Genomic DNA, 18,571 nt, shown 5'->3' with positions numbered 1-18,571 from the left:
GTGAAAATGGCTATTTAGCGAGTCGGTAAAGCTCCCTTTCAGAGCTCAATTTACCGCGCTTTAGGGACAAAATCGAAAGATTAAATCCTCCCTTTGTCTCTTACGCTCTTCGAAGGTCCCATTCTTTCAAAGAAAAACTACGCTTTAGAGTTTTTTTTTTCAAAAATTCTATTTTCGGATAAATTTGTCCTTGAAAAATTTTCAAGCTAATCAATTTTTAGCGGAAGGGGCGAACTTTTCGGTAGAGAGGATGACAACAACAAACCACCGGTAAAATAAATTTCCGCTTCCGGATTAGACGCCCAGCGCTCCAAAGTCGCAATCGCCGCTAAAGGTCAAAACCAGCCCGGCGATTTCTTTCGCTTTCAGCTTGAAATTTGTTATGCCGATTTGCATAAAAGAAGCTTGGGAATAAAAGAGCCGGGATAATTAAATTCTAGCTAAATTAGAGTCTTGCATGTTTGTTTATTCTTTATTTGTCGTACAGACAGTTTAGAACTCTAAATTTTAGATTGCGAAATGTCCCTTTTTTATCAGGCCGCTGGCTAATCCCAATTACAGAAAGCAAATCCCAGCTAATGCAAAAACAGCATGATCAAGTAAAAACATTTGTCAAGCAACATTAGATCAGCTCAGAAAATCAAGCACAGAACTGCTCAGTGGGACATCGCGACGTTATCCTGACATGGCGAGTCGCGATAGACCTAGATAAGCATGGAATTTTTTAATCTTGATAGGATTCGGTTTAATTTTCCGGTATTTGGGGGAGCCTGGAGCGTGCATTTTGGAAACAGGAGCGTTCTCTTTATTACGGTTTTCAGTTACGGGATTAGTGCCACGCTGGATTGTGTTAGGAACCCGCCGAGTTGGCTGATTTGAAACAATAATGAGGACGGGTTTATGAATTTGGGTTAAGAATAATTTCAGGATTGAAAGTGTTTAGTTTGAAATAAACATAATTTGATGTTGAATCGTTCAAGAATCAAGCAGAAATTATTGTCCAAATAAGATAAATGAGTGCTCCTTGAAGTATCTCCTGTATTTCCCAAGGGAAGCATTATATCGAGTTTGGATCAGAGAGACAGTAATCAATCTTTCCTTATCAAAACTGACTGTATGCCATCTATACTAACATCAGAAGACAACCAGAAGAAATAACCAAGATCTTCGAAGCCTAAAAAGGACCCTGGTTTTGAAAACTAAAGGTGCACCAAGAATCGGATCTTATCGATGGAATGCGATGAAGATCAGAATCTCGATGCTCCGCGGCGACCGAGAAAAAATGTGTGTGTCCGCGATGGCGTGCAAGAGCGCGCTATCGCACTCTGCGCGTCCGGAGCGCCCCGAGGCCGAAGAGCCTTCCTCAATTCAATTCTCACACTAAAAATCCCCAACAACGACAGAAACAAATTACAAAACAACAAAAGCGTATTTCAACTCTTTTCACTAGAACCAACTAACCCAGAGATAATCAAGAAGAAACACCAAAAAAGAGATTGATGAAAAACTGAAGAAGATCTGGAATTCAATGAATCGAAGAATTATGATCGGAGAATGGGCAATCATCCTGCTCAGTTCCGTCCAGGCTGTTCGGATATCCAGAGCAGTTCGGACTGATTCAGTCACAGGAGAACCCCCTGGAATTTGTAAGTTCGCTTTCGTTTTGTTTCAAGAGTTGCTGCACTTTGTAAACGCCATTTTTTCTAAAATACGACCTCCCAAAATAATCTAACAAGCGTTCTTCGAATTAATCAAACAAGACTTTTATTTCAGAAAATTTTGTATAGAAATGATAATGGTTTTTCGATACGGAAAGTTTTCGATGATCTTCTACTGAGTACCTCGTGTATATTTGTAGACATGTTTGTTGGAGATTAATCACTCACTTTGTCATAAAAATGAATGGCTCGTCAAGTTCACACTCATTCCCGGGCTTATTCTCGTCATAAAACAAATACGACTCTCCCAAACTCCTCTGAATCGCTGCTTCTGGAATGTCGCTTCCTAAAGAATGCGCATCCATTTGCAGCTGATACACGGCGGTGGCCCGGAAACGTCGAAAACGCGCGGTAGCGTTAGATCGTGACTGACGATGACAAGCACCACTGCCGTAATAAACTCGAGGCCAGATACAAATTTGGCATTATTTGAGTACTCGGCACTTTCCTTTTTACGAAAATATGGGGAATCCCTTTTAGCGTGCAGCGGGCGCATATTTGCCTGAACATACGGAATACGGAAAATGTTGTTTTAGTAAATTTTGATTGGAATTTCACAAATGGACTTGATGATTTAAGGCGGTGGCTCCACTTTCAAGTTCAATTTGAAAAGCACTAAAATGCCGATCGTAAATTAGCCTCATAATTTTGATATAATGTAATGCGATGTAGAAAGATGGATTTTATAAGACATGTTGACTGGATAACAAAAGTTTGAATCATGGGAACGGAAGAGTCAAAAAATCTGCGTGAATCGGTGATCCATTTTTATCGTTTTTTCAGCTCAGAATACGAAATAATCATCGGATTAGTAGTAAAACGCGGAGCAGAGAGTACCCAGTTGAAATTGTTGTTTTATGGCGCGTGTGCGTAGCTGATAACTAATTTGACGATAGTGAGTCTTTATCGTAGTTTGAAATGCTTGGGAGATTTATGAGCTGGCACGGCTAATTGCTGACTTTTGAATTCCTTCTTTGAAACGCCGTAGCACTGTGATAGTGGTACACAATGACTAACAAGGAAAAAGGCGCAAGTAAAATATAATCGCTAAAATAATGCTTATCATACGCGCGGGTACTCGAGATACAAAAAGAGGTTCTGAGTGCCACTGAATACAAATTTGAGTGATCCTTAGAAATCGCCAAAAGCAACTATTTCTCTCTTCCCTTTCGGAAGAAATCTTTCAAATTTTCAAAGCTCGCTTCGGAGATTTTCAAGGACTTTTTTGGGAAAATATTCGATTGCCAATTATAAAGGCATTTTAAATAAACGCATCTTCGCGCTAAAAATATTTCCACCAAAAATGTTGGAACGCTTCTCGCCCCGTTCCTCCAAATTCTATTTGTCGCGAGATCCTGTTGTGGTCGTCGCCGGGTAATTAGGTTTCACAAAAAGATTCCCCTGGGAACAATTCGCAACTTTTCTCTCCCAATCCGTGTGAAAATAAATATAAGCTTATTGAAAGAAATTAAATTTGGATAGCAAATCTAATTATGCATTTCAGAAGGGCTCTCCGGGAGGTCTTACTTTTGTGTATTGAGGAATTAGCATAAGGGGAGACTTATCAAGCGCGTACTTAATTATTCTGGTGAACGGGTAGAACTGGGCGCAATTCTGAGCCGGAAACGATTTGCATATCAGCCCGGGAGTATGCGGAAATCAGACTTGTTTGTTTGACAGGAGCCGACGTAAACAACTCAGCAGCTAAGGGAACCTTCCCCTGTCAATTCTATCTCCCTCGCTTCTTTTCGAAAAAGGTCAAAATCGTGAAGTCAAAACACTTTTATAGTTACGACCTTGTTTTGACCATTACAAATTTCAAGCGTGATCCAGCTCGAGTGTGAGAAGGTCAATTAGGACGCGCTACCTTGATCTTAAAAGAATGCTTCAAAAAATCTGCGTAATTTTAATTTTCAAGTGAGCGCGCCGGAAAGTGAGCAATTTCCTTATTTCCGTTTTCGGTGTCGGATGTACCCTGTATCGAACGACTCGTGCGTTCGAGAGGGCCTCCCTCCTGTGCAAGCATTTTCCGCGGTTTTTTCGCGCGCCCGCATATCCACCGTATTTCCTCGGCGTTTGCTTTGGACACCACCCGGAGGCATTAAATTCCAAAGACCTAGCAAACGGAACTGCCAGTCGAGCTACTTTTTAAATCGATAAAATGACTAACTTTATATTTAAGACGAACTGGAAGATACGTGGAAATACACGACTTCTCTCAACTGGACGACTTTCAATCAATATTCCGAAGAAGACGACGATAGTAGCTACGATTACTACGACTATTTCTTCACGGAGAATTGGTCGGACAGCACAGGACCCGATGGCCACCGAGTCTACTCAGTCTGCGACGTAAACAAAGCGAAAACAGTCTGGTCAGACCAATGGCTTCGGACAAAATACGTAAAAATACCTGCCGAACTTCGCGACGCCGAGATCTCCATTCAAGTTGATTACGCATTTCCCGACTGCCCGCTGAGTGAGTTAAACCCTAAATTTAAACAAAATAAAGCCCCTTGAAAGATGTTACCGAAAAGAGGGATAGGCGGAACTTGGCAGGTCAGCGACCTCCCCCGCCGAGTTGCACTTGAAAGTTAAAAATGTCAAGTCGGCAGGGAGCCCAATTCGAGCTCAAGGTGGCTCAAGGCGGATCAAAGAAGAAATTCCGAAATCGATTTAGAGCTTCACTTCAAATAGGCCTCGCTAAGTAACAGTTAGCAGCTCGGAGGTGCCGGACCGCTAATTTAGCACTTGACTCTTCAAATCCCAATCAATTTCGTCTCCGCAAAGTAGTACCCAACGAGTCACACTTGGGCACATGGTGGGCACTCGAGGGTGTGCCCCAAGAGCCACTTGATCAAAAAATATTTCTGTGTGAGCGGGGCCTCGCAGCTACGGGCTACCCAAACATCGCCTTGTTTATTAGGCAATTGTGCTGTAACTGGGAAGCTCCTCAGGTGCAAAAATTTAGAAAAGGATTAGTGAAGCTTAGCGGTAGCATATTTGGGCCCGCGCGACAATTTTTCACAGCTTGTGAATCACAACATCGCCACATTCTTGAGGTGTAATCTCCACATCATCGCCGCTCATGTGCAACTGTTAATTAGGGATGATCCGAAAACATCAATTAGAGCGGATACAACTAAGCTCATTTATTTTATTTCGAAAAAATTGGACTTGCCAAAGCTCTCTTTCCCGACAAATCGGGGCATCTTTTATGCATTGACAGTATCTAACGAAAACAATAAATAACAGTTTTGTCTTCAGATGGAGATTGCAAATACACCTTCGAAGTTTTCAAGCTGGAGCGCGACACTGACAGTGCTGGTGACATCTCCCCTGCTTGGTCGGACAGCTCTTATGACAAGCTCAAGACCATTGCCGCCCAGGTACGCATCTGTGTTTTCATTTTTGGGAATATATGTACAGGGACCTGCTAGGGCAGAATTTACTTGAAAATACAGCGCGGACCCGCGCAAATAGTGCGACAGTTCTGATGACAGTCACGTCCGGAGTCATTAGTTCTAGACTTAGCCAAGATTTGCGTTTTGGCCGCTTACGGTCCTTCTGTTGGCGAGATTCAATAGAAAGTGTCAAGACAGGGGCCTCGCGGAATGTTCATTTCTATTTGACTACCTCGACCAAGACCCCGCGGTACGCCTTTGAAGCTATTTGAGCATTCAGAGGGTACATTGTCTCAAGAACCAGCGGAGGGTATTGACGATTCCGATGGAAGAGCCGAATTCCGGCTTTGTCAAAACCGTCATTTCCGCCCATTACACGAGCCACCTCCCCACCGTTTGAACTTATAATTGCGCCCCCAAAAGACACGTTCCGATGAGATAGGGGCGCGAGCTACATAATTACCACTATTTACGTTTCGATTTGATATTTCGGTGATAAATCTATTTGGCGACTTTTGGCAAACTGACCTTCCACTTAGCCCGTTCCTATTTGAATTATGAGCGGAGGTAATTTTCTCCATTCTGACCCGGTCTTTGAATTATTCCCGCGTTTAATTAACGATTCTGCTGATTTGGAATTAATTCGCTCGTTCAGGAGCACTTTCAACAAGGCGACAGTTCTGCACAGATGACGACAGAAACGCTTACTTTCAAATCTTCAAAAGTCGGTTTCTATGTGGCCTTCAAAACCCGCCAAAGTTGTGTTTCAATCTCGCGTATGCGTGCCTTCGTCAAAGTCTGCCCTGAAAGAAACATCGACCTTGCCGTTTTTCCAAAAATTCCTTCGATAGAAGGCCACCACGTGACTGTCGCTGGACACTGTGTGCCAAATGCCGTGCCTGCTCATCCAAATGTGCCAATCACGGGAAAATGTGTCGATATGAAAACGTACACTACGACCCCGAATCTCTGTGAATGCCTAGATGGATACGAACGCTTTGGAAACTTATGCAAACCTTGCCCAGTCGATACTTTCCGCAAGGGAAAAACCGAAAAATGCCGGCCATGTCCTGATAATCGAGAATCTTTTGGTAGAGCCGCAGTTTGCGAGTGCAAGCCAGGATTCCGTGCTGATTCAAATTCAGACGACAAAAAAGACAAGTGCTACAGGCCTGCTTCGACTCCTATCATCAACTCTCCTCACTCCGCTACTGATGATAAATCGATAACGCTATCTGTCGTTCCCCCTGTTGACCAAGCTGAGTACGAGCCAGACACAGACTTCAGATACGAAGTGACGATTTGCACCGTTAGCAATGCTCCTACATGCCCTTGGACAAATGAGCATATTTCACAATCAAGGATGGATCTGCGCCGGTTCGACCGGCTCCAGCCGGACACAAAGTACGAAGTCACCATAACTGCGGTCAACCGCGTTACGGCCTACCGCGATCACAACAGCATGAAGAAAACATTCACTACCAAGCAGACGCCACTTGGACGAGTCCTTGGACTGACCATGGACCAGTCGCGGGACAAAAAGACGCTTCTTATACAATGGGAGCCGCCCAAAGAAGGCCAAGTTGACCATTACAGAGTAGAATTCACAAACTCTGCCGGTGACGAACACTCTGCGACTATATCCGCTCCCAGCTTCAACATCACAGATATTGTTCCAAATATGAAATACCGAGCACGAGTGACTCCTGTGAATGCAGCAGGCGCTGGGAAGACCACCGAAGTAGTGGAAGTCACAGAGGATGACGCACCTGCGATGACCATGGTTATTGCTGCTGGGCTGGGACTCGTGCTTGTCATGCTGATCGTTGTCTGTGCAATTTTGTGCCGAAAGGGTGTGAGAAAAGAAGACAAAAAAGATTCTCAGTCAGGTAATCAGTTAGCTAGATTGATGTACCCTTAGCATGAAGACCCCTCTTTATTAATTGAAACATCAATACGTTCCATCACCAAGATAGCCTAAATCTCGCACCCCCTTGGGCATTGAATTAATTTGTCCCCACCCTTTTAAAATCAAGCCCATCCGCTTAATCAATTATTCATTCCCTCCTCTGAGAATGAATGGACAAAGGGTCAATTATATAAATCAAAATTCAGGCACAGGAAGTACAGTTCCATTTCTCCCCGATCAAGCAATTCTTCCCACCAGTCCAAACGCTTACGATACCGGCCCAAGTCCATTCGGCGCCTTTGGAAAACTGGAAGTCAAACCCGGCACTTTTCACGTGACTGAAGAGAAAATTGGTGAGGGAGAATTCTCATCCGTTCACAAAGGATATCTGACGACAGACAGCGGCATGCGGATCCCAGTCGCCGTCAAGAGCCTCAAATCCGGCGTTGGAATGCGCTACAAATCAGATTTTCTTGGTAAGAAATATTTCAAGTACGACTAGTTAACAGATTTTTCAGACGAAGGGCAAGTGTTGAACGGATTCGATCACCCTCAAATTATTGCGCTCAAGGGAGTTGTTACTCGATCTATGCCACTTATGATCATGACTGAATATATGGAGAACGGAAGTCTGGATAATTTCTTAAGAAATAACAGAAATGGAATTTCAGGTAATCAACGTTAACATCGTCAAGTTTTAATATTCATTTATAGTTCTCGAAATGGTAAATATTCTTTACGATGTTGCATCTGGAATGGCTTACCTCCAAGACAAAGGCTTCATTCACCGAGATTTGGCTGCTAGAAACATCCTGATTGATGCCACCCGCCATGCTAAAATTGCCGACTTCGGTCTCGGCCGAATCGTTGAAGCCAACGACCCGAACGCTACTTACAACGCTCTCGGTGGCAAGATCGCCATCAAATGGACAGCTCCAGAGGCAATTTCCGCTAAGGCCTTCTCCCACGGCTCCGACGTCTGGAGCTTTGGGGTCCTTATGTGGGAGGTGATGTCGTACGGAGAAGCGCCATATTGGGACATGACAAATGACGCAGTAATTCGCAATATAACAAATGGCCAGCGATTGCCCCAGCCTTATGTAAGTGTATTATCCGTTGAATTGAAGCCACCTTAAAACTGCTTCGTCTACAATTTAAAACATAAACATTGATAAAATTTGACGCGGTCACTCCTGGACGGCGTGGAAGCTATTTAGCAAAAGATAACGGGATGGTTATTTTCAAAAATGTCAAATTTCGACCGCAGCGGGGTAACGAGCTTATCGGAGACAGCCGCGCCAGGGATCTTTCCGACTGAAGGCTAATTCCTTTTCGCCACCTGCTTTCCTGGGTGGCTGCGTTAATTTTATTACCTACTTCTATTTGTCTTCTCTCGCGACAAATACGTTTTAAAATTTTAATTTAGGGATGCCCTGACGCCATCTACGAAATCATGCGCGATTGCTGGAAACATAAGCAAGAAGATCGACCTGGATTCAAGCAATTGAAAAAGATGCTCTTTGATCTTCTTCAAAAGCCCGAGCTTCTCTCCACCGCCGCTCATATGTAAGTCCCTACACGAATATACTTTCATACATCAGATAAGGGGGTTTATCGGTATAATTACTCTTTGTTTAGGCCGCCACAAATACCTCACTCCGACTCGCGCCAATCCTCGTCACTTTACACGACGCTCAGTTGAGCAGAACATAACACTATCTATTCTGTATATACTTTTATATGTTTCAATTGACACAAAATCCTGCTGCACAATTTCAAAGAAACGCTCGACGATTTTCGCCTCTCGACAAATTCGCATTCCGACATGCCCATGACAAAAAAGTTCAGTTTCAAAATGCTGTAATTCTTAAATTTGGTTACTCTGTTTGCAAAGACTGTAAAACCAATCACGATGATTTACTGTAATAAACCAGTAAGCACACTAAATTGATCAAAACATGTTGACTTTTCCGGGTGGATCCTCGAAAATCGTCGGACTTGTTGACGCTCGTGATAGACGACTTCGCATTCCAAACATATGATCTTAGGGTTTTGTTTATAAATTTGCGCAATTGAGGAAATGAACCTGCGTCAACGGAGATGTTTGAGACTTGTCGTTTTCGAGCAGAGCTTGCTGCTTGTTTGTTCCAAACTTAAATAAACATAAAAAACCTTATTGGGTGGGTTTCAGTGAGAGAACGAACTGTATACAAAACTAGTTAACCAGTGCTTAAAAAGTAATAATCACCTGAAACAGAATTCTTTGCCGTTAACACATTCGAAACCTGATCCGCCATCGCGTAATTAGCTACGACTGATAACCTTCTATATCGTGTCCCTTAGAAGCGGTCTAATTTTCGAATTATTATTTCAACACGTAGCCAGGTGTATCAATTCGGTCAATTCAAATGTAGCGTGGCTGATTAAGTACTGCTCAATTATTCTAGTAGTCCCGCCTCGATTGATCAAACAGCGATTTTGGCACATATCGGGCCCATGGGAGCGTCCCGCGGCGGAACGTTCTTTCAGAACTGATTCTGGCGTGTGCCCAAACAGTAAGTAGCGAGGCTTCATAACTTCTAAGGAAGCTCGCTTGTCAGGAGAGGCGCACGTCTCCGCACGCAACGGGAGAAAATAATAATTTTGGCTGATTTCCACTGAGCGATTGCGGTAATAACTTCCTACTAAGGAAGCAGCTCGTAATTACTTTCTATCAGACCACGTGACTTGGCACATTTGATCTTCTATCGCTTCGTTTTCTGCTACAGTTTGGTAGAGCGGACTTTTATCCCCTTGTGGCCAGAGATTGTCCAAGATTTTTTCATGTTCAACTTGTTTGCGCTCATGTTATGTAAAAAGGATAAATTCTTTAAAATGAGCGCCCAATTTAGTCTCGTTGGGCAATTGGGGTCCAAAAGCCTTCTTTTGTCCTTCACTTTTTACAGGTGTCTAGTCGAATAACTCATTATACGCTACTGCTGTTTTAGAAGAAATACGATAATTACTAGACAATGAACAGGCTGATACCCTTAAAATGGGCACCTGGAACTTTGCTCCATTGAAAACGGCGATACGTCACTCTTGATCTATAAATTATAAGCCCTGAAAATAAGACTTTTTGTGAAACAACGCCGTAACTAACCGACGTAAAATGCAATGATCACCAAAGCAAAATAACCAACCATTGGCAAATATTTTTCGGGTATCCAATCGAGCTCTTCGGGCATGTAAATTCTTCGGAAAGCTCGGTAGAAAGGATCATCCTCTATGTTTTCAGTCATTCTGTAATCCGAGGATCCAGCGCCCCCGGTTGGACGAGTTCCTTTCCTGCTTTGCCCAATTGAAATCAACAAGGACAATTTCAACAAAAATATCATTTTTTTGATTTCATTCTCTTCTTTGAAAGTCTTCATGACCTATTCCGAATATATATTTGTCGAAAACTCGTTATTATAATGACAATTTGAGTAAATTAGTTTCATTTTCTGAGAGGTACTTTTGAAATTACGGCGCCGTCAATGCTGAATTCATGATCAAGGCGCCATATTATCAACATCAAAGATTTTTTACAGGGTCGGAGAATTCATACCACAATTTGATATTTTGTACGGTGAAGATAACGGCGGAGAATCCTGCATCACAATCTTTTACATAAGTTTGGATATTCATGCTTGCAGAAGGTTCTTGAAAGCGAAAACGGATACTCGGAATGTGAGAGGGCGTAAAGACAATATTCTGGCGTTATTTTGGTTTTATTCCAATAAACTCAAAGAGGAAAATTCATCTTTGATTTCATCAGTACTATTTCATTAAAAATTAAGCAAAGTTTTTCGGCGTTCTCTGACAGACTTTTCACTCCCAGAAAAGAACAGTCTAACCCTTTTGGCATGTCTCTTATCCCTCCGCGGGCGTGCTGCGTGCCTAACTCAGCAACATGACAGGTCTGTTTTATTTTTGCATTGGGCGCAAAGCCGCGTGAGTAACGTTCTTGAAGAGATCATCAGCGCTGCGCTCGAAGGGCGAGAAATCTTTCGCTCAGTAAGAGGTCGAGAATCGTACTAAAGAACCCGAATCTACGATGCCCTACGAAGTCACCATTTCCGGAGGTGCTCCTTGGGGATTCAGACTCTCTGGCGGACACCCAAGCCCGGATGGAATCAAAGTCAAGTAAGCAGAACATCCAGAAGATTCTCAAAGTTGAATTAATGTTGATAGGATTTTAAATATCATTGAAGTTACTCATATAAGCCACTGATGACCACGTTATCCTCGCTTCCGAAATTACATGATACCCTGTTTCTTTCATTTATTTGGGAAACACGGTCCGTTGAAACATATTTCCTGACCCCCAAAACTGCTTACTCAATATTTTTGCTTATTTTTACAAAGCAAAGGTGTGGTTATTTTGCGCTAATCTCCTTTTTTCTTTTCTATTTGCCTTTATGCGTTCTAGCGCAAGGGGCCGCATAAGGGCGAGACCCGAGACCAGCTTTAACGTGTTACGAAAGCCTTCGTTAGCCTACATTCTTTGTTCTTGACCACGTTGATTGTTGATTTTTATCAGGAAGGTCAAAGTCTTAGCTCTTTTTCTCAAGGAAGCCCTTATTTTAGCCTCTTTCTTTTGTTTCATATTAATTTAGCCGAGTTACTCCCGGTGGAAAGGCAGCCGCAGCAAATGTCTGCGTTGGCGATTTTCTTCTCGCCGTCAACCACCAAGCTCTTCAGGAATGGCTCGATGATTCTTTGACTCTCTCCAACATTTTTTCTATCAATTAGAAGGCAATCATTAATATTCGTACAAAAGGACACTTGATTCTTTTCAGTTAGTCAAGCTATTATCAACTGTTTTTTACTCAGATAAAAAAACAGTTTCATAATTTCACCGAAAACGGGTTCAGTTGCGGGTTGATAAGGGGATGTATTCAACAGGTGCCAAGATTTCGGTCAGATTTTTCCGCTCACTCTTTTCATCGAGCCGCGGAAAGGATGCCTCCTTGTTGAATGTTATGGAACTTATCAAAGGTGGCGTGTCTTAGATTATTTCGAAAGAAAGTAGTTCTACGAATGTTTTAAACACAAAAAGATGAAAATCATGACACCAGTCAGGCTCCGGTGACACTGTCAATCTTACCCTTTTGACACAGGAAGAATACGATATGTTCAAAGCCGATGCGGAAGCCGCCGCCAAGGCCGAAGAAGAAGCCGAGGTTGAAGCAGTCGATGTCGCCCAGGCTGAAGCCGCTCCAGTCCAGCAGGTGCTCCCTCAGCAGCTTGAGGAACCTGCATTTGAGAGTCAAATGGTTTGCATGGTGTTTTTCTTCACTGAGAAAAATCTTTAATAATCATTTCCATTTCTTCTTTCATGGAAACCTTAAGACCGAACCCGCTGGCTACGAATCTGAGATCGACCCCGAATACACCCTTGCTGGTGCTCAGCAAGCCCAGGCTGAGCGAGTTGCTATCGAGAACCCCAACTATGTCGACCCTGGCATGACTACCGACAACGAATACAACAAGACTCATCAAATCACCAGAGACGAAGTACACTAAACTTTCCTTTTGTTTCTTCTAACAAGGTTTCAAGTTCGCCAACTTGCCATCGTACATCCAGAAGGCCATTCGACCCCAAAAGAAAGTTCCCGACTACGGCAAGAACGTTGACTGGCTCCACAACAAGATGAAGCTTAAGGTCACCCTTCCTGGCGGCGAAGCAGGGTATGTCAACTATAAGTGTGCCCAGTACAAAGGACAGTCGTATATTGTACAGTCTTGAATACATTTTATCTAACACTTTCAAATTGTTAATTTGAAATGTCGCCCGTTGAAATGATTTGTTTGCAGGCCCTTAATCATCGTCTCTCTATCTAAAAAGCTAATTATGGCTGAGTTTACATAAAAACTTGATTTCTGAGTACGTTGCGTTTGGTATCAACGGCGGTGCCGTGTTTTGCGGCAGCTCAATTATGTGTTGAGCAGCAAAAGATGGATTTCCATTTTTGTACAAATTAGATAACCACTTGGCCTCGATAAGCGATAATTTAACAAACAGAAATTTACCTTTATCACTTTGTGAGCTATCGCACGGTTTTATCGCTTCCTGCTCAGCATAATCCACACAAAAGCCAGAGCTCAAGTACCCAATTGCCCAGAAATCCGAGTTCTATTTTTGGAATCACTGAGTGAGCCGATCCGATTGTTATTAGATTTTAGAGACATTCTACATGTAGAACTGTATCCTTCGTATTCAACCGAGTCACAACTCAATGCTGCAAATTTCTGCGTCAGCAAAAATTGAACCAGACTCATCGGAATAAAACACTTATTGTTAGGTACCAAGCACTTGTGTTCCTGAGCTAAGAGTAAAACATTATTTGAACCACAGCTAACACTTAGGCGAACCACGTGGCCCAGAGCAAATGCTTGTGCTAATTTGTAATCCTCTGTCCAAGTGTAGTTGATTCGTCCAACCTGGTCTCCAAAAATAGAGTCATATCATTGTTTTTCAGAAAAGACGCTGGAACCAAGCTGAAGACTGCCGCGTTGGCCTACCCAAATCGCGCCGTTGAGATTTCTGGCCCAGTTCGTGGCAACATTCGCCACGCTCAGTACAACACTCCTTGTGTTATGTACTCGGACGCGCAGATCGCCAACACCTTGATCAGGTATCAAGATAAGATCTAAACTTTTCTTTGGGTTAGCCACAAAGAAAGGCCATCTAAAGAAGTAAAAGTAAATCCTCTCATCGGTAACAGTTTTTAACTCTATCAAATTAGAAATTGGTTTCTGCGGAATTTTAAAAACGTTTAAATTTTGTAGAATAATAAGACAAATAAACATAATAAGACTTTGGTAAGGAATGGAATTTTTAGCCAAGCCGCTGCGATGGGAGCTGACGTGCCCGACCCAACCACCTTTGGAACTCAGAACGTGCAGGTTGATACATCCACCGCTACTTACAGAGCTGTCAAGAACGAAGCTAAGGCGCACAAGACCACCCAGTCGAAATCTTTCCAGGTACCTTCATCAAGTACCTCAGAGCAGAATAAACTCGATTGATTTAGCTTTTGGATACTCTCTTGAAATACCCTTACTTGGAAGAAAACGTCAATGCCAACAACCAGTTAGCCGCCCAGCTCAACCAGCAGTAAACAAACAACGATCGAACAGCATAACGACTTAGAATTACAACCAATAAGATGATCATCACTCGTTTCTAGGGCAGTATACACCTAAGAAGCGACGAAGATTTTCTCTTTGCTACTTTTTCTAATCATCTTTGACCGTCTTGTGAGCATTTTTCCATCGACCAAAATCTGTGCCTACAAATTCTTCACCAAGCATTCTGTAGGTGGCGCCACCCAGTGAATCTTAGGCACATGCATTTCGCGTGCGCCCGGGATTCCATTTTCTAACATTTTTTTTTCTTTCCTTGTCCGGTTCTTTTCTACATTTTAAATACATTTGACTTTTGTTGCGCGCAATAAAAATTGAAAAAATCAGTCTTTTCCTAGCATTGCAATTTGAATAATATTAGTCAAGTTTCCGAGAATCACAGGAAAGTGAAATTCACGCGGCTCTTGAATTTGTAACAGCGCAATTGACGTTTTAGAAGTAAGCAACACAAGTTTCTAACGTCTTATTTACGTTTTCGCTAAAGCTATTCAATAGACACAATGATTACTCCACGACATCCGGTGCTCTGGTCGTTCGACATTTCCTTAAACATTTGACATTTGTTAATTTTTCATTTCGTAATCAGTTATTTCGTAATCTAATAATATAATTAATTGATTGATAATTTATTGATAATTAATATTACTGTATTGACGGTGTCTAATTGATTTTCACTGAATTCGTGTGAGAAAAATGTGGTTTACCGAGCATCCTTTTTCCTGAATTGTAAGAGTCTAGGCACTAGACTCTAGGGACGAATATTTGCGGCAGACAAACGTCCTGACCATTTTCGCAGTCATATAAGGATGTAAACCACTCGGGTTCTGGAAGCTCTAGATGCTTCTTAACCGTATACAATCAGTTACAGTTATGACTGTTTACTGGCCTGGTAGATATGGATCTTTATTCACGTAGGAAGTCTGAAAGAAACTTTATTTCAGTCTTAAATTTGCATTTCTGATGATAATGCTCGAATAAACGTAGTTGTTCCCGCCAATTGTTGGTCAAAAAGCGGATGCCACTTATCTCCCTATTTTCCATATCGATTAGAGTCTGCATTCCAACCGCTTATTACTATATGTAACTGACCAGTAACATATCAAACGGGTGTACGACACGTTACGTGAAATTCATGGACAGCATCGAAACACCTGGTGTCATGCATTTTTACGTGTATTTTTTATTATCGTAAAAATTCACCGGCTCGTGTTTTCGCCAAACTCAAGTTTCTTAAAGCAGTTTTTTTTATGAAAGACCGACTCATTACAAGAATTGAAAATGCACATATTTCGAAGAACGCAAAATTAAAACTCTCAAAAAAGAGGAGCAACGACAAGTTTTAAATGAGAAAGTAGGGTTTCTGCTGCACCAGCTCTATTCTAAGGATTCCTGGAGATAGTACGTGGTTTGAATCGAACCCCAGGAATTCAGGCACTAGCAGTTTTCATGGAGTAACCAACAAATAAATTTGGTATTTCTTGCTGCAGTGAGTCAGATGCACTCATAATTCTGGTCTCTCTGCCTTCATAAATTTTAAAAGTATAGGCCACGCGCCATGACTCTGAAATTCCTGCCCTTCTGTTAGAAGCCCGCTGCCTCGAAATCAACAAGTGGCGGTCGCAGCGCTAATTGCGATTTCGTAATGACGAGCTCTTATGGACTCGGGGAGGTAGCATCCGCCCTGTACTTAAAATTCTGATTTCTTGTTTACCTTTTTTAGTCGATTTTTATTTTGATTAGTGATCTTTAAAAGAATCTTTTAATTTATTCTTTGTTAGTTTTTTTCCGGTACTACCATGAAGTTTGACTCTTAGTGGAGATGGGAGAATCTGAGCATCGAAAAAATGCATAGGCTTTATTCGAGGCTCATTTCTGAGCGCGCCTAACTCTGCGCCAGATGTGTCTAGCCAATCAGCGGACAATTTTCGTCCGCACATAATTTCGAGATTCAAGGAAGCGCCAAACATAGGCTTGACTAAACTTCTAGAATCCCCCGACATCGCATTGCGCGGGAATCGGGGAAAGGGGCCCAGGGACTTTCTCCATCAAGAGTAAAACTTCATGGTAACAAAGATACAGTTAAACCGGAAAAGTTACGTGTCTGGCGAACTCAAGGGCTCGGTTTTCCCCTGTTCCAGTAACTTGAGTGTTGTATATTTTAGCTGAGCTCATTTTGCGGCCGAGATGGGACGTCATGATCAAAAAGAAAATGCGACAGTCCTTTCCGCCGCGTTCTACCAATCTCAGTCGGAGTTATCAGAAGACAAGTAGGAGATTTGATCCCTCCTTCGTGTGCAAGAAAAAATAATCGCAACTTTTAATTATAACATGTCAAACTTTCAAGAGGGTTTTCGTTTATGCTGACGCAAGCGATGTCGCCTTATCGACGATTGCTTGTACTGTCCGATTGAATTTATGAAAATAGAAATTTTGGGGCCCTTAAAAGGGCCAGTTTTGGATGAAAGAATTAGTCGAGAGTAGTATTATCCTTTTCGTTTTGCGCGTTCGCACTATTCTTCTGAGAACAAACATCGCGGGGCGCGCGCTCATTGGCGGGTGCTCCGCCAATAGCGCTCAAAATTTAAAATTCAAGTTCAAAATCATTTTTCTCAAAAGAGAAGTTTTGCATGTTTTGTATTGTTGTTTGTATTGTTTTGGATTGTTCAACACGAATTCTTGAATAATTCATGTAATAGCCAGTATTTTTACCAGGTTTTTTATAGATTTGCTTTCGAGAAAAAACACGAGAAGATATGAAGAAAATCAACGAAGAAGAAATAAAGATAAGTAAAAAATTCAATAATTTTCTAATTTCAAAATTAAATTTGGTGAGCAATGCGCTCCAGACTTAAAATAAGGGTTGAATAAAAACTGGGAGAGCTTGGTATCACTTGTTTGGATCTCGGTCCTGGGAAGTTTCTCGCTCATAATTAGGCTTTTTTAGTATTAGTTAGATTTTTAAGTCTGTGAGCATCGTGCTCCCATTATATTTAAAAATTTAATAGTTATAATTTTTCTAAATTCAAATCTAATCTAAAATGGTGAGCAATGCGCTCCAGACTTAGTTAGGCTTTTTAGTATTAGTTAGATTTTTTAGTCTGTGAGCACTGTGCTCCCGTTTAATAGAATTTAGTAGATAATATTATTAACACGTTAAAATAGAAAAAATAAACTATATTTTCAGCCCCAGCGACTGGAAGGAAGCTGACTTCGGCATCAAGCAGCTCTACGACGCTAACTGGATTATTTGCAACCCAACTACTCCAGGTAAAGCTTACCAATTTAGATCTTTCTTCACTAAAATTCTAGCCAACGTCATGCACGTCCATCGACGACAGATCGCTCTTCCATTCCGAAAGCCCCTCATTCTCATGACTCCCAAATCTCTTCTTCGACTTCCAGAAGCTCGATCCGAATGGTCAGAAATGGACCCTGGCACACAGTACAGACGACTCATCGGTGAAGAAGGCGCTGCCTCCAAGGTAAAATAATATCCTTCATTCATTACTTAAACTTTGCTCCATTCAGAACCCAGATAACGTCAAGCGACTGATATTCTGCTCTGGAAAGGTCTACTACGATCTCGTCAAAGAGCGAGCTGCCCGAGGCTTCGAAAACGATATCGCTATTGCACGAGTTGAACAGGTACTTTCAGCTTAGAGAGATCAAAGGCTACATTTTATTCTAGGTCGCTCCATTCCCATACGATCTCGTCATTCCCGAGCTCGAGAAATACAAGAACGCCGAAGTCTACTGGGTCCAGGAAAAGCACAAGAACATGGGTTTCTACGACTTCTGCAAGCCTAGACTGCGAACTGCATCCAACTGGTCCCGCCGAGTCCACTACGCTGGCCGAGACTCCGCCGCCTCCGCCGCTGCTGGTTCCAAACAAGTAAGATTTCAGCCAAATTTGCAAAAGCTATTTTGCGTTTCAGGTTCACAAGATCGAGCAGGACAAATTCATGAACGACGCTTTCCGAAAGGGCGCCAAGGGTCGATTGTACAAATAAGCCACCTATTCTATCACTTACAAAGTACTGATTCCTTCCACAAAGAAAAACTATTGTCCTTAAAGCTTGTGTGTTCCCTTTTCTCACCTCCGTTCCTGTTGTTCAGTAATTTATTAAAATAATGCACCTACATGCACAAACCTCCCTCTCTTCCCTTACGTTCAACAAAAAACTTTCTAAAAATCCAACTACTAAAAATTTTGCCTGTTTTGTGTCTGAGGAAAAAAAACTGAAACTCTTATTTATTCGGCCATTCGTTGTTTTGGCCCCGCAATTCATTGTAGCCCACAGTAACTGGTATCAGCTAATCAAAGTAAAAATACAAACTGTGCGTACTAATAAGTTGAAAATACAGTA

At 42.1% G+C, this 18,571-nt stretch overlaps 3 protein-coding genes and 1 long non-coding RNA gene across 5 annotated transcripts; 3 read left to right on the top strand and 1 right to left on the bottom strand.

The window, feature by feature from the left end:
* The first annotated feature begins 1,358 nt into the window (after positions 1 to 1,358).
* On the top strand, positions 1,359 to 8,975 carry LOC145700786 (ephrin type-B receptor 3-like). The gene is made up of 9 exons (XM_081778110.1): positions 1,359 to 1,646; positions 3,901 to 4,197; positions 4,986 to 5,107; positions 5,778 to 7,011; positions 7,238 to 7,507; positions 7,550 to 7,702; positions 7,746 to 8,131; positions 8,458 to 8,597; positions 8,670 to 8,975. The coding sequence occupies exons 1-9, from the start codon at positions 1,529 to 1,531 to the stop codon at positions 8,731 to 8,733; spliced, it is 2,784 nt and encodes a 927-aa protein (XP_081634236.1). The 5' UTR covers positions 1,359 to 1,528; the 3' UTR covers positions 8,734 to 8,975.
* On the bottom strand, positions 8,926 to 9,757 carry LOC145700787 (uncharacterized). The gene is made up of 3 exons (XR_014134228.1): positions 9,280 to 9,757; positions 9,118 to 9,183; positions 8,926 to 9,074 (listed from the first exon to the last, which is right to left on the bottom strand). It is a non-coding gene; the product is annotated as an uncharacterized LOC145700787 (long non-coding RNA).
* A 1,240-nt stretch (positions 9,758 to 10,997) lies between these two features.
* On the top strand, positions 10,998 to 14,530 carry LOC145698940 (PDZ and LIM domain protein 3-like). Of its 2 annotated transcripts, none has more exons than XM_081776180.1 (9): positions 10,998 to 11,198; positions 11,672 to 11,758; positions 12,019 to 12,053; positions 12,138 to 12,286; positions 12,408 to 12,572; positions 12,616 to 12,746; positions 13,538 to 13,693; positions 13,901 to 14,045; positions 14,093 to 14,530. In XM_081776180.1, exons 1-9 carry the CDS (start codon positions 11,110 to 11,112, stop codon positions 14,177 to 14,179), a joined length of 1,044 nt encoding a protein of 347 aa, XP_081632306.1. In that variant the 5' UTR covers positions 10,998 to 11,109; the 3' UTR covers positions 14,180 to 14,530. The 2 variants fall into 2 exon arrangements, with proteins under 2 accessions (XP_081632306.1, XP_081632305.1); XM_081776179.1 differs by having other exon boundaries at positions 12,138 to 12,331.
* A 1,868-nt stretch (positions 14,531 to 16,398) lies between these two features.
* On the top strand, positions 16,399 to 18,558 carry LOC145698223 (2-oxoglutarate dehydrogenase complex component E1-like). Its single transcript, XM_081775425.1, has 7 exons — positions 16,399 to 16,471; positions 16,928 to 16,991; positions 17,389 to 17,471; positions 17,514 to 17,686; positions 17,733 to 17,849; positions 17,893 to 18,096; positions 18,140 to 18,558. The coding sequence occupies exons 1-7, from the start codon at positions 16,399 to 16,401 to the stop codon at positions 18,212 to 18,214; spliced, it is 789 nt and encodes a 262-aa protein (XP_081631551.1). The 3' UTR covers positions 18,215 to 18,558.
* The last annotated feature ends 13 nt before the right edge of the window (positions 18,559 to 18,571 follow it).

Source organism: Oikopleura dioica, chromosome 2, assembly GCF_907165135.1.
Source record: "Oikopleura dioica chromosome 2, OKI2018_I68_1.0, whole genome shotgun sequence".
NCBI lineage: Eukaryota > Metazoa > Chordata > Appendicularia > Copelata > Oikopleuridae > Oikopleura > Oikopleura dioica.
This window is presented reverse-complemented; position numbering and strand designations above follow the sequence as displayed.

Coding starts and splice junctions, on each gene's coding strand:
- LOC145698940 (XM_081776179.1), top strand. CDS start 11,110: ATGCCCTACGAAGTCACCATTTCCGGAGGTGCTCCTTGGGGATTCAGA. Junction 11,759..12,018: donor AACCACCAAGCTCTTCAGGA/ATGGCTCGATGA, acceptor CCGCGGAAAGGA/TGCCTCCTTGTTGAATGTTA. Junction 12,332..12,407: donor CTGCATTTGAGAGTCAAATG/GTTTGCATGGTG, acceptor GGAAACCTTAAG/ACCGAACCCGCTGGCTACGA.
- LOC145698223 (XM_081775425.1), top strand. CDS start 16,399: ATGATCAAAAAGAAAATGCGACAGTCCTTTCCGCCGCGTTCTACCAAT. Junction 16,992..17,388: donor CGAAGAAGAAATAAAGATAA/GTAAAAAATTCA, acceptor CTATATTTTCAG/CCCCAGCGACTGGAAGGAAG. Junction 18,097..18,139: donor CCGCTGCTGGTTCCAAACAA/GTAAGATTTCAG, acceptor TTTGCGTTTCAG/GTTCACAAGATCGAGCAGGA.
- LOC145700786 (XM_081778110.1), top strand. CDS start 1,529: ATGAATCGAAGAATTATGATCGGAGAATGGGCAATCATCCTGCTCAGT. Junction 7,508..7,549: donor CTACAAATCAGATTTTCTTG/GTAAGAAATATT, acceptor CAGATTTTTCAG/ACGAAGGGCAAGTGTTGAAC. Junction 7,703..7,745: donor TAACAGAAATGGAATTTCAG/GTAATCAACGTT, acceptor ATTCATTTATAG/TTCTCGAAATGGTAAATATT.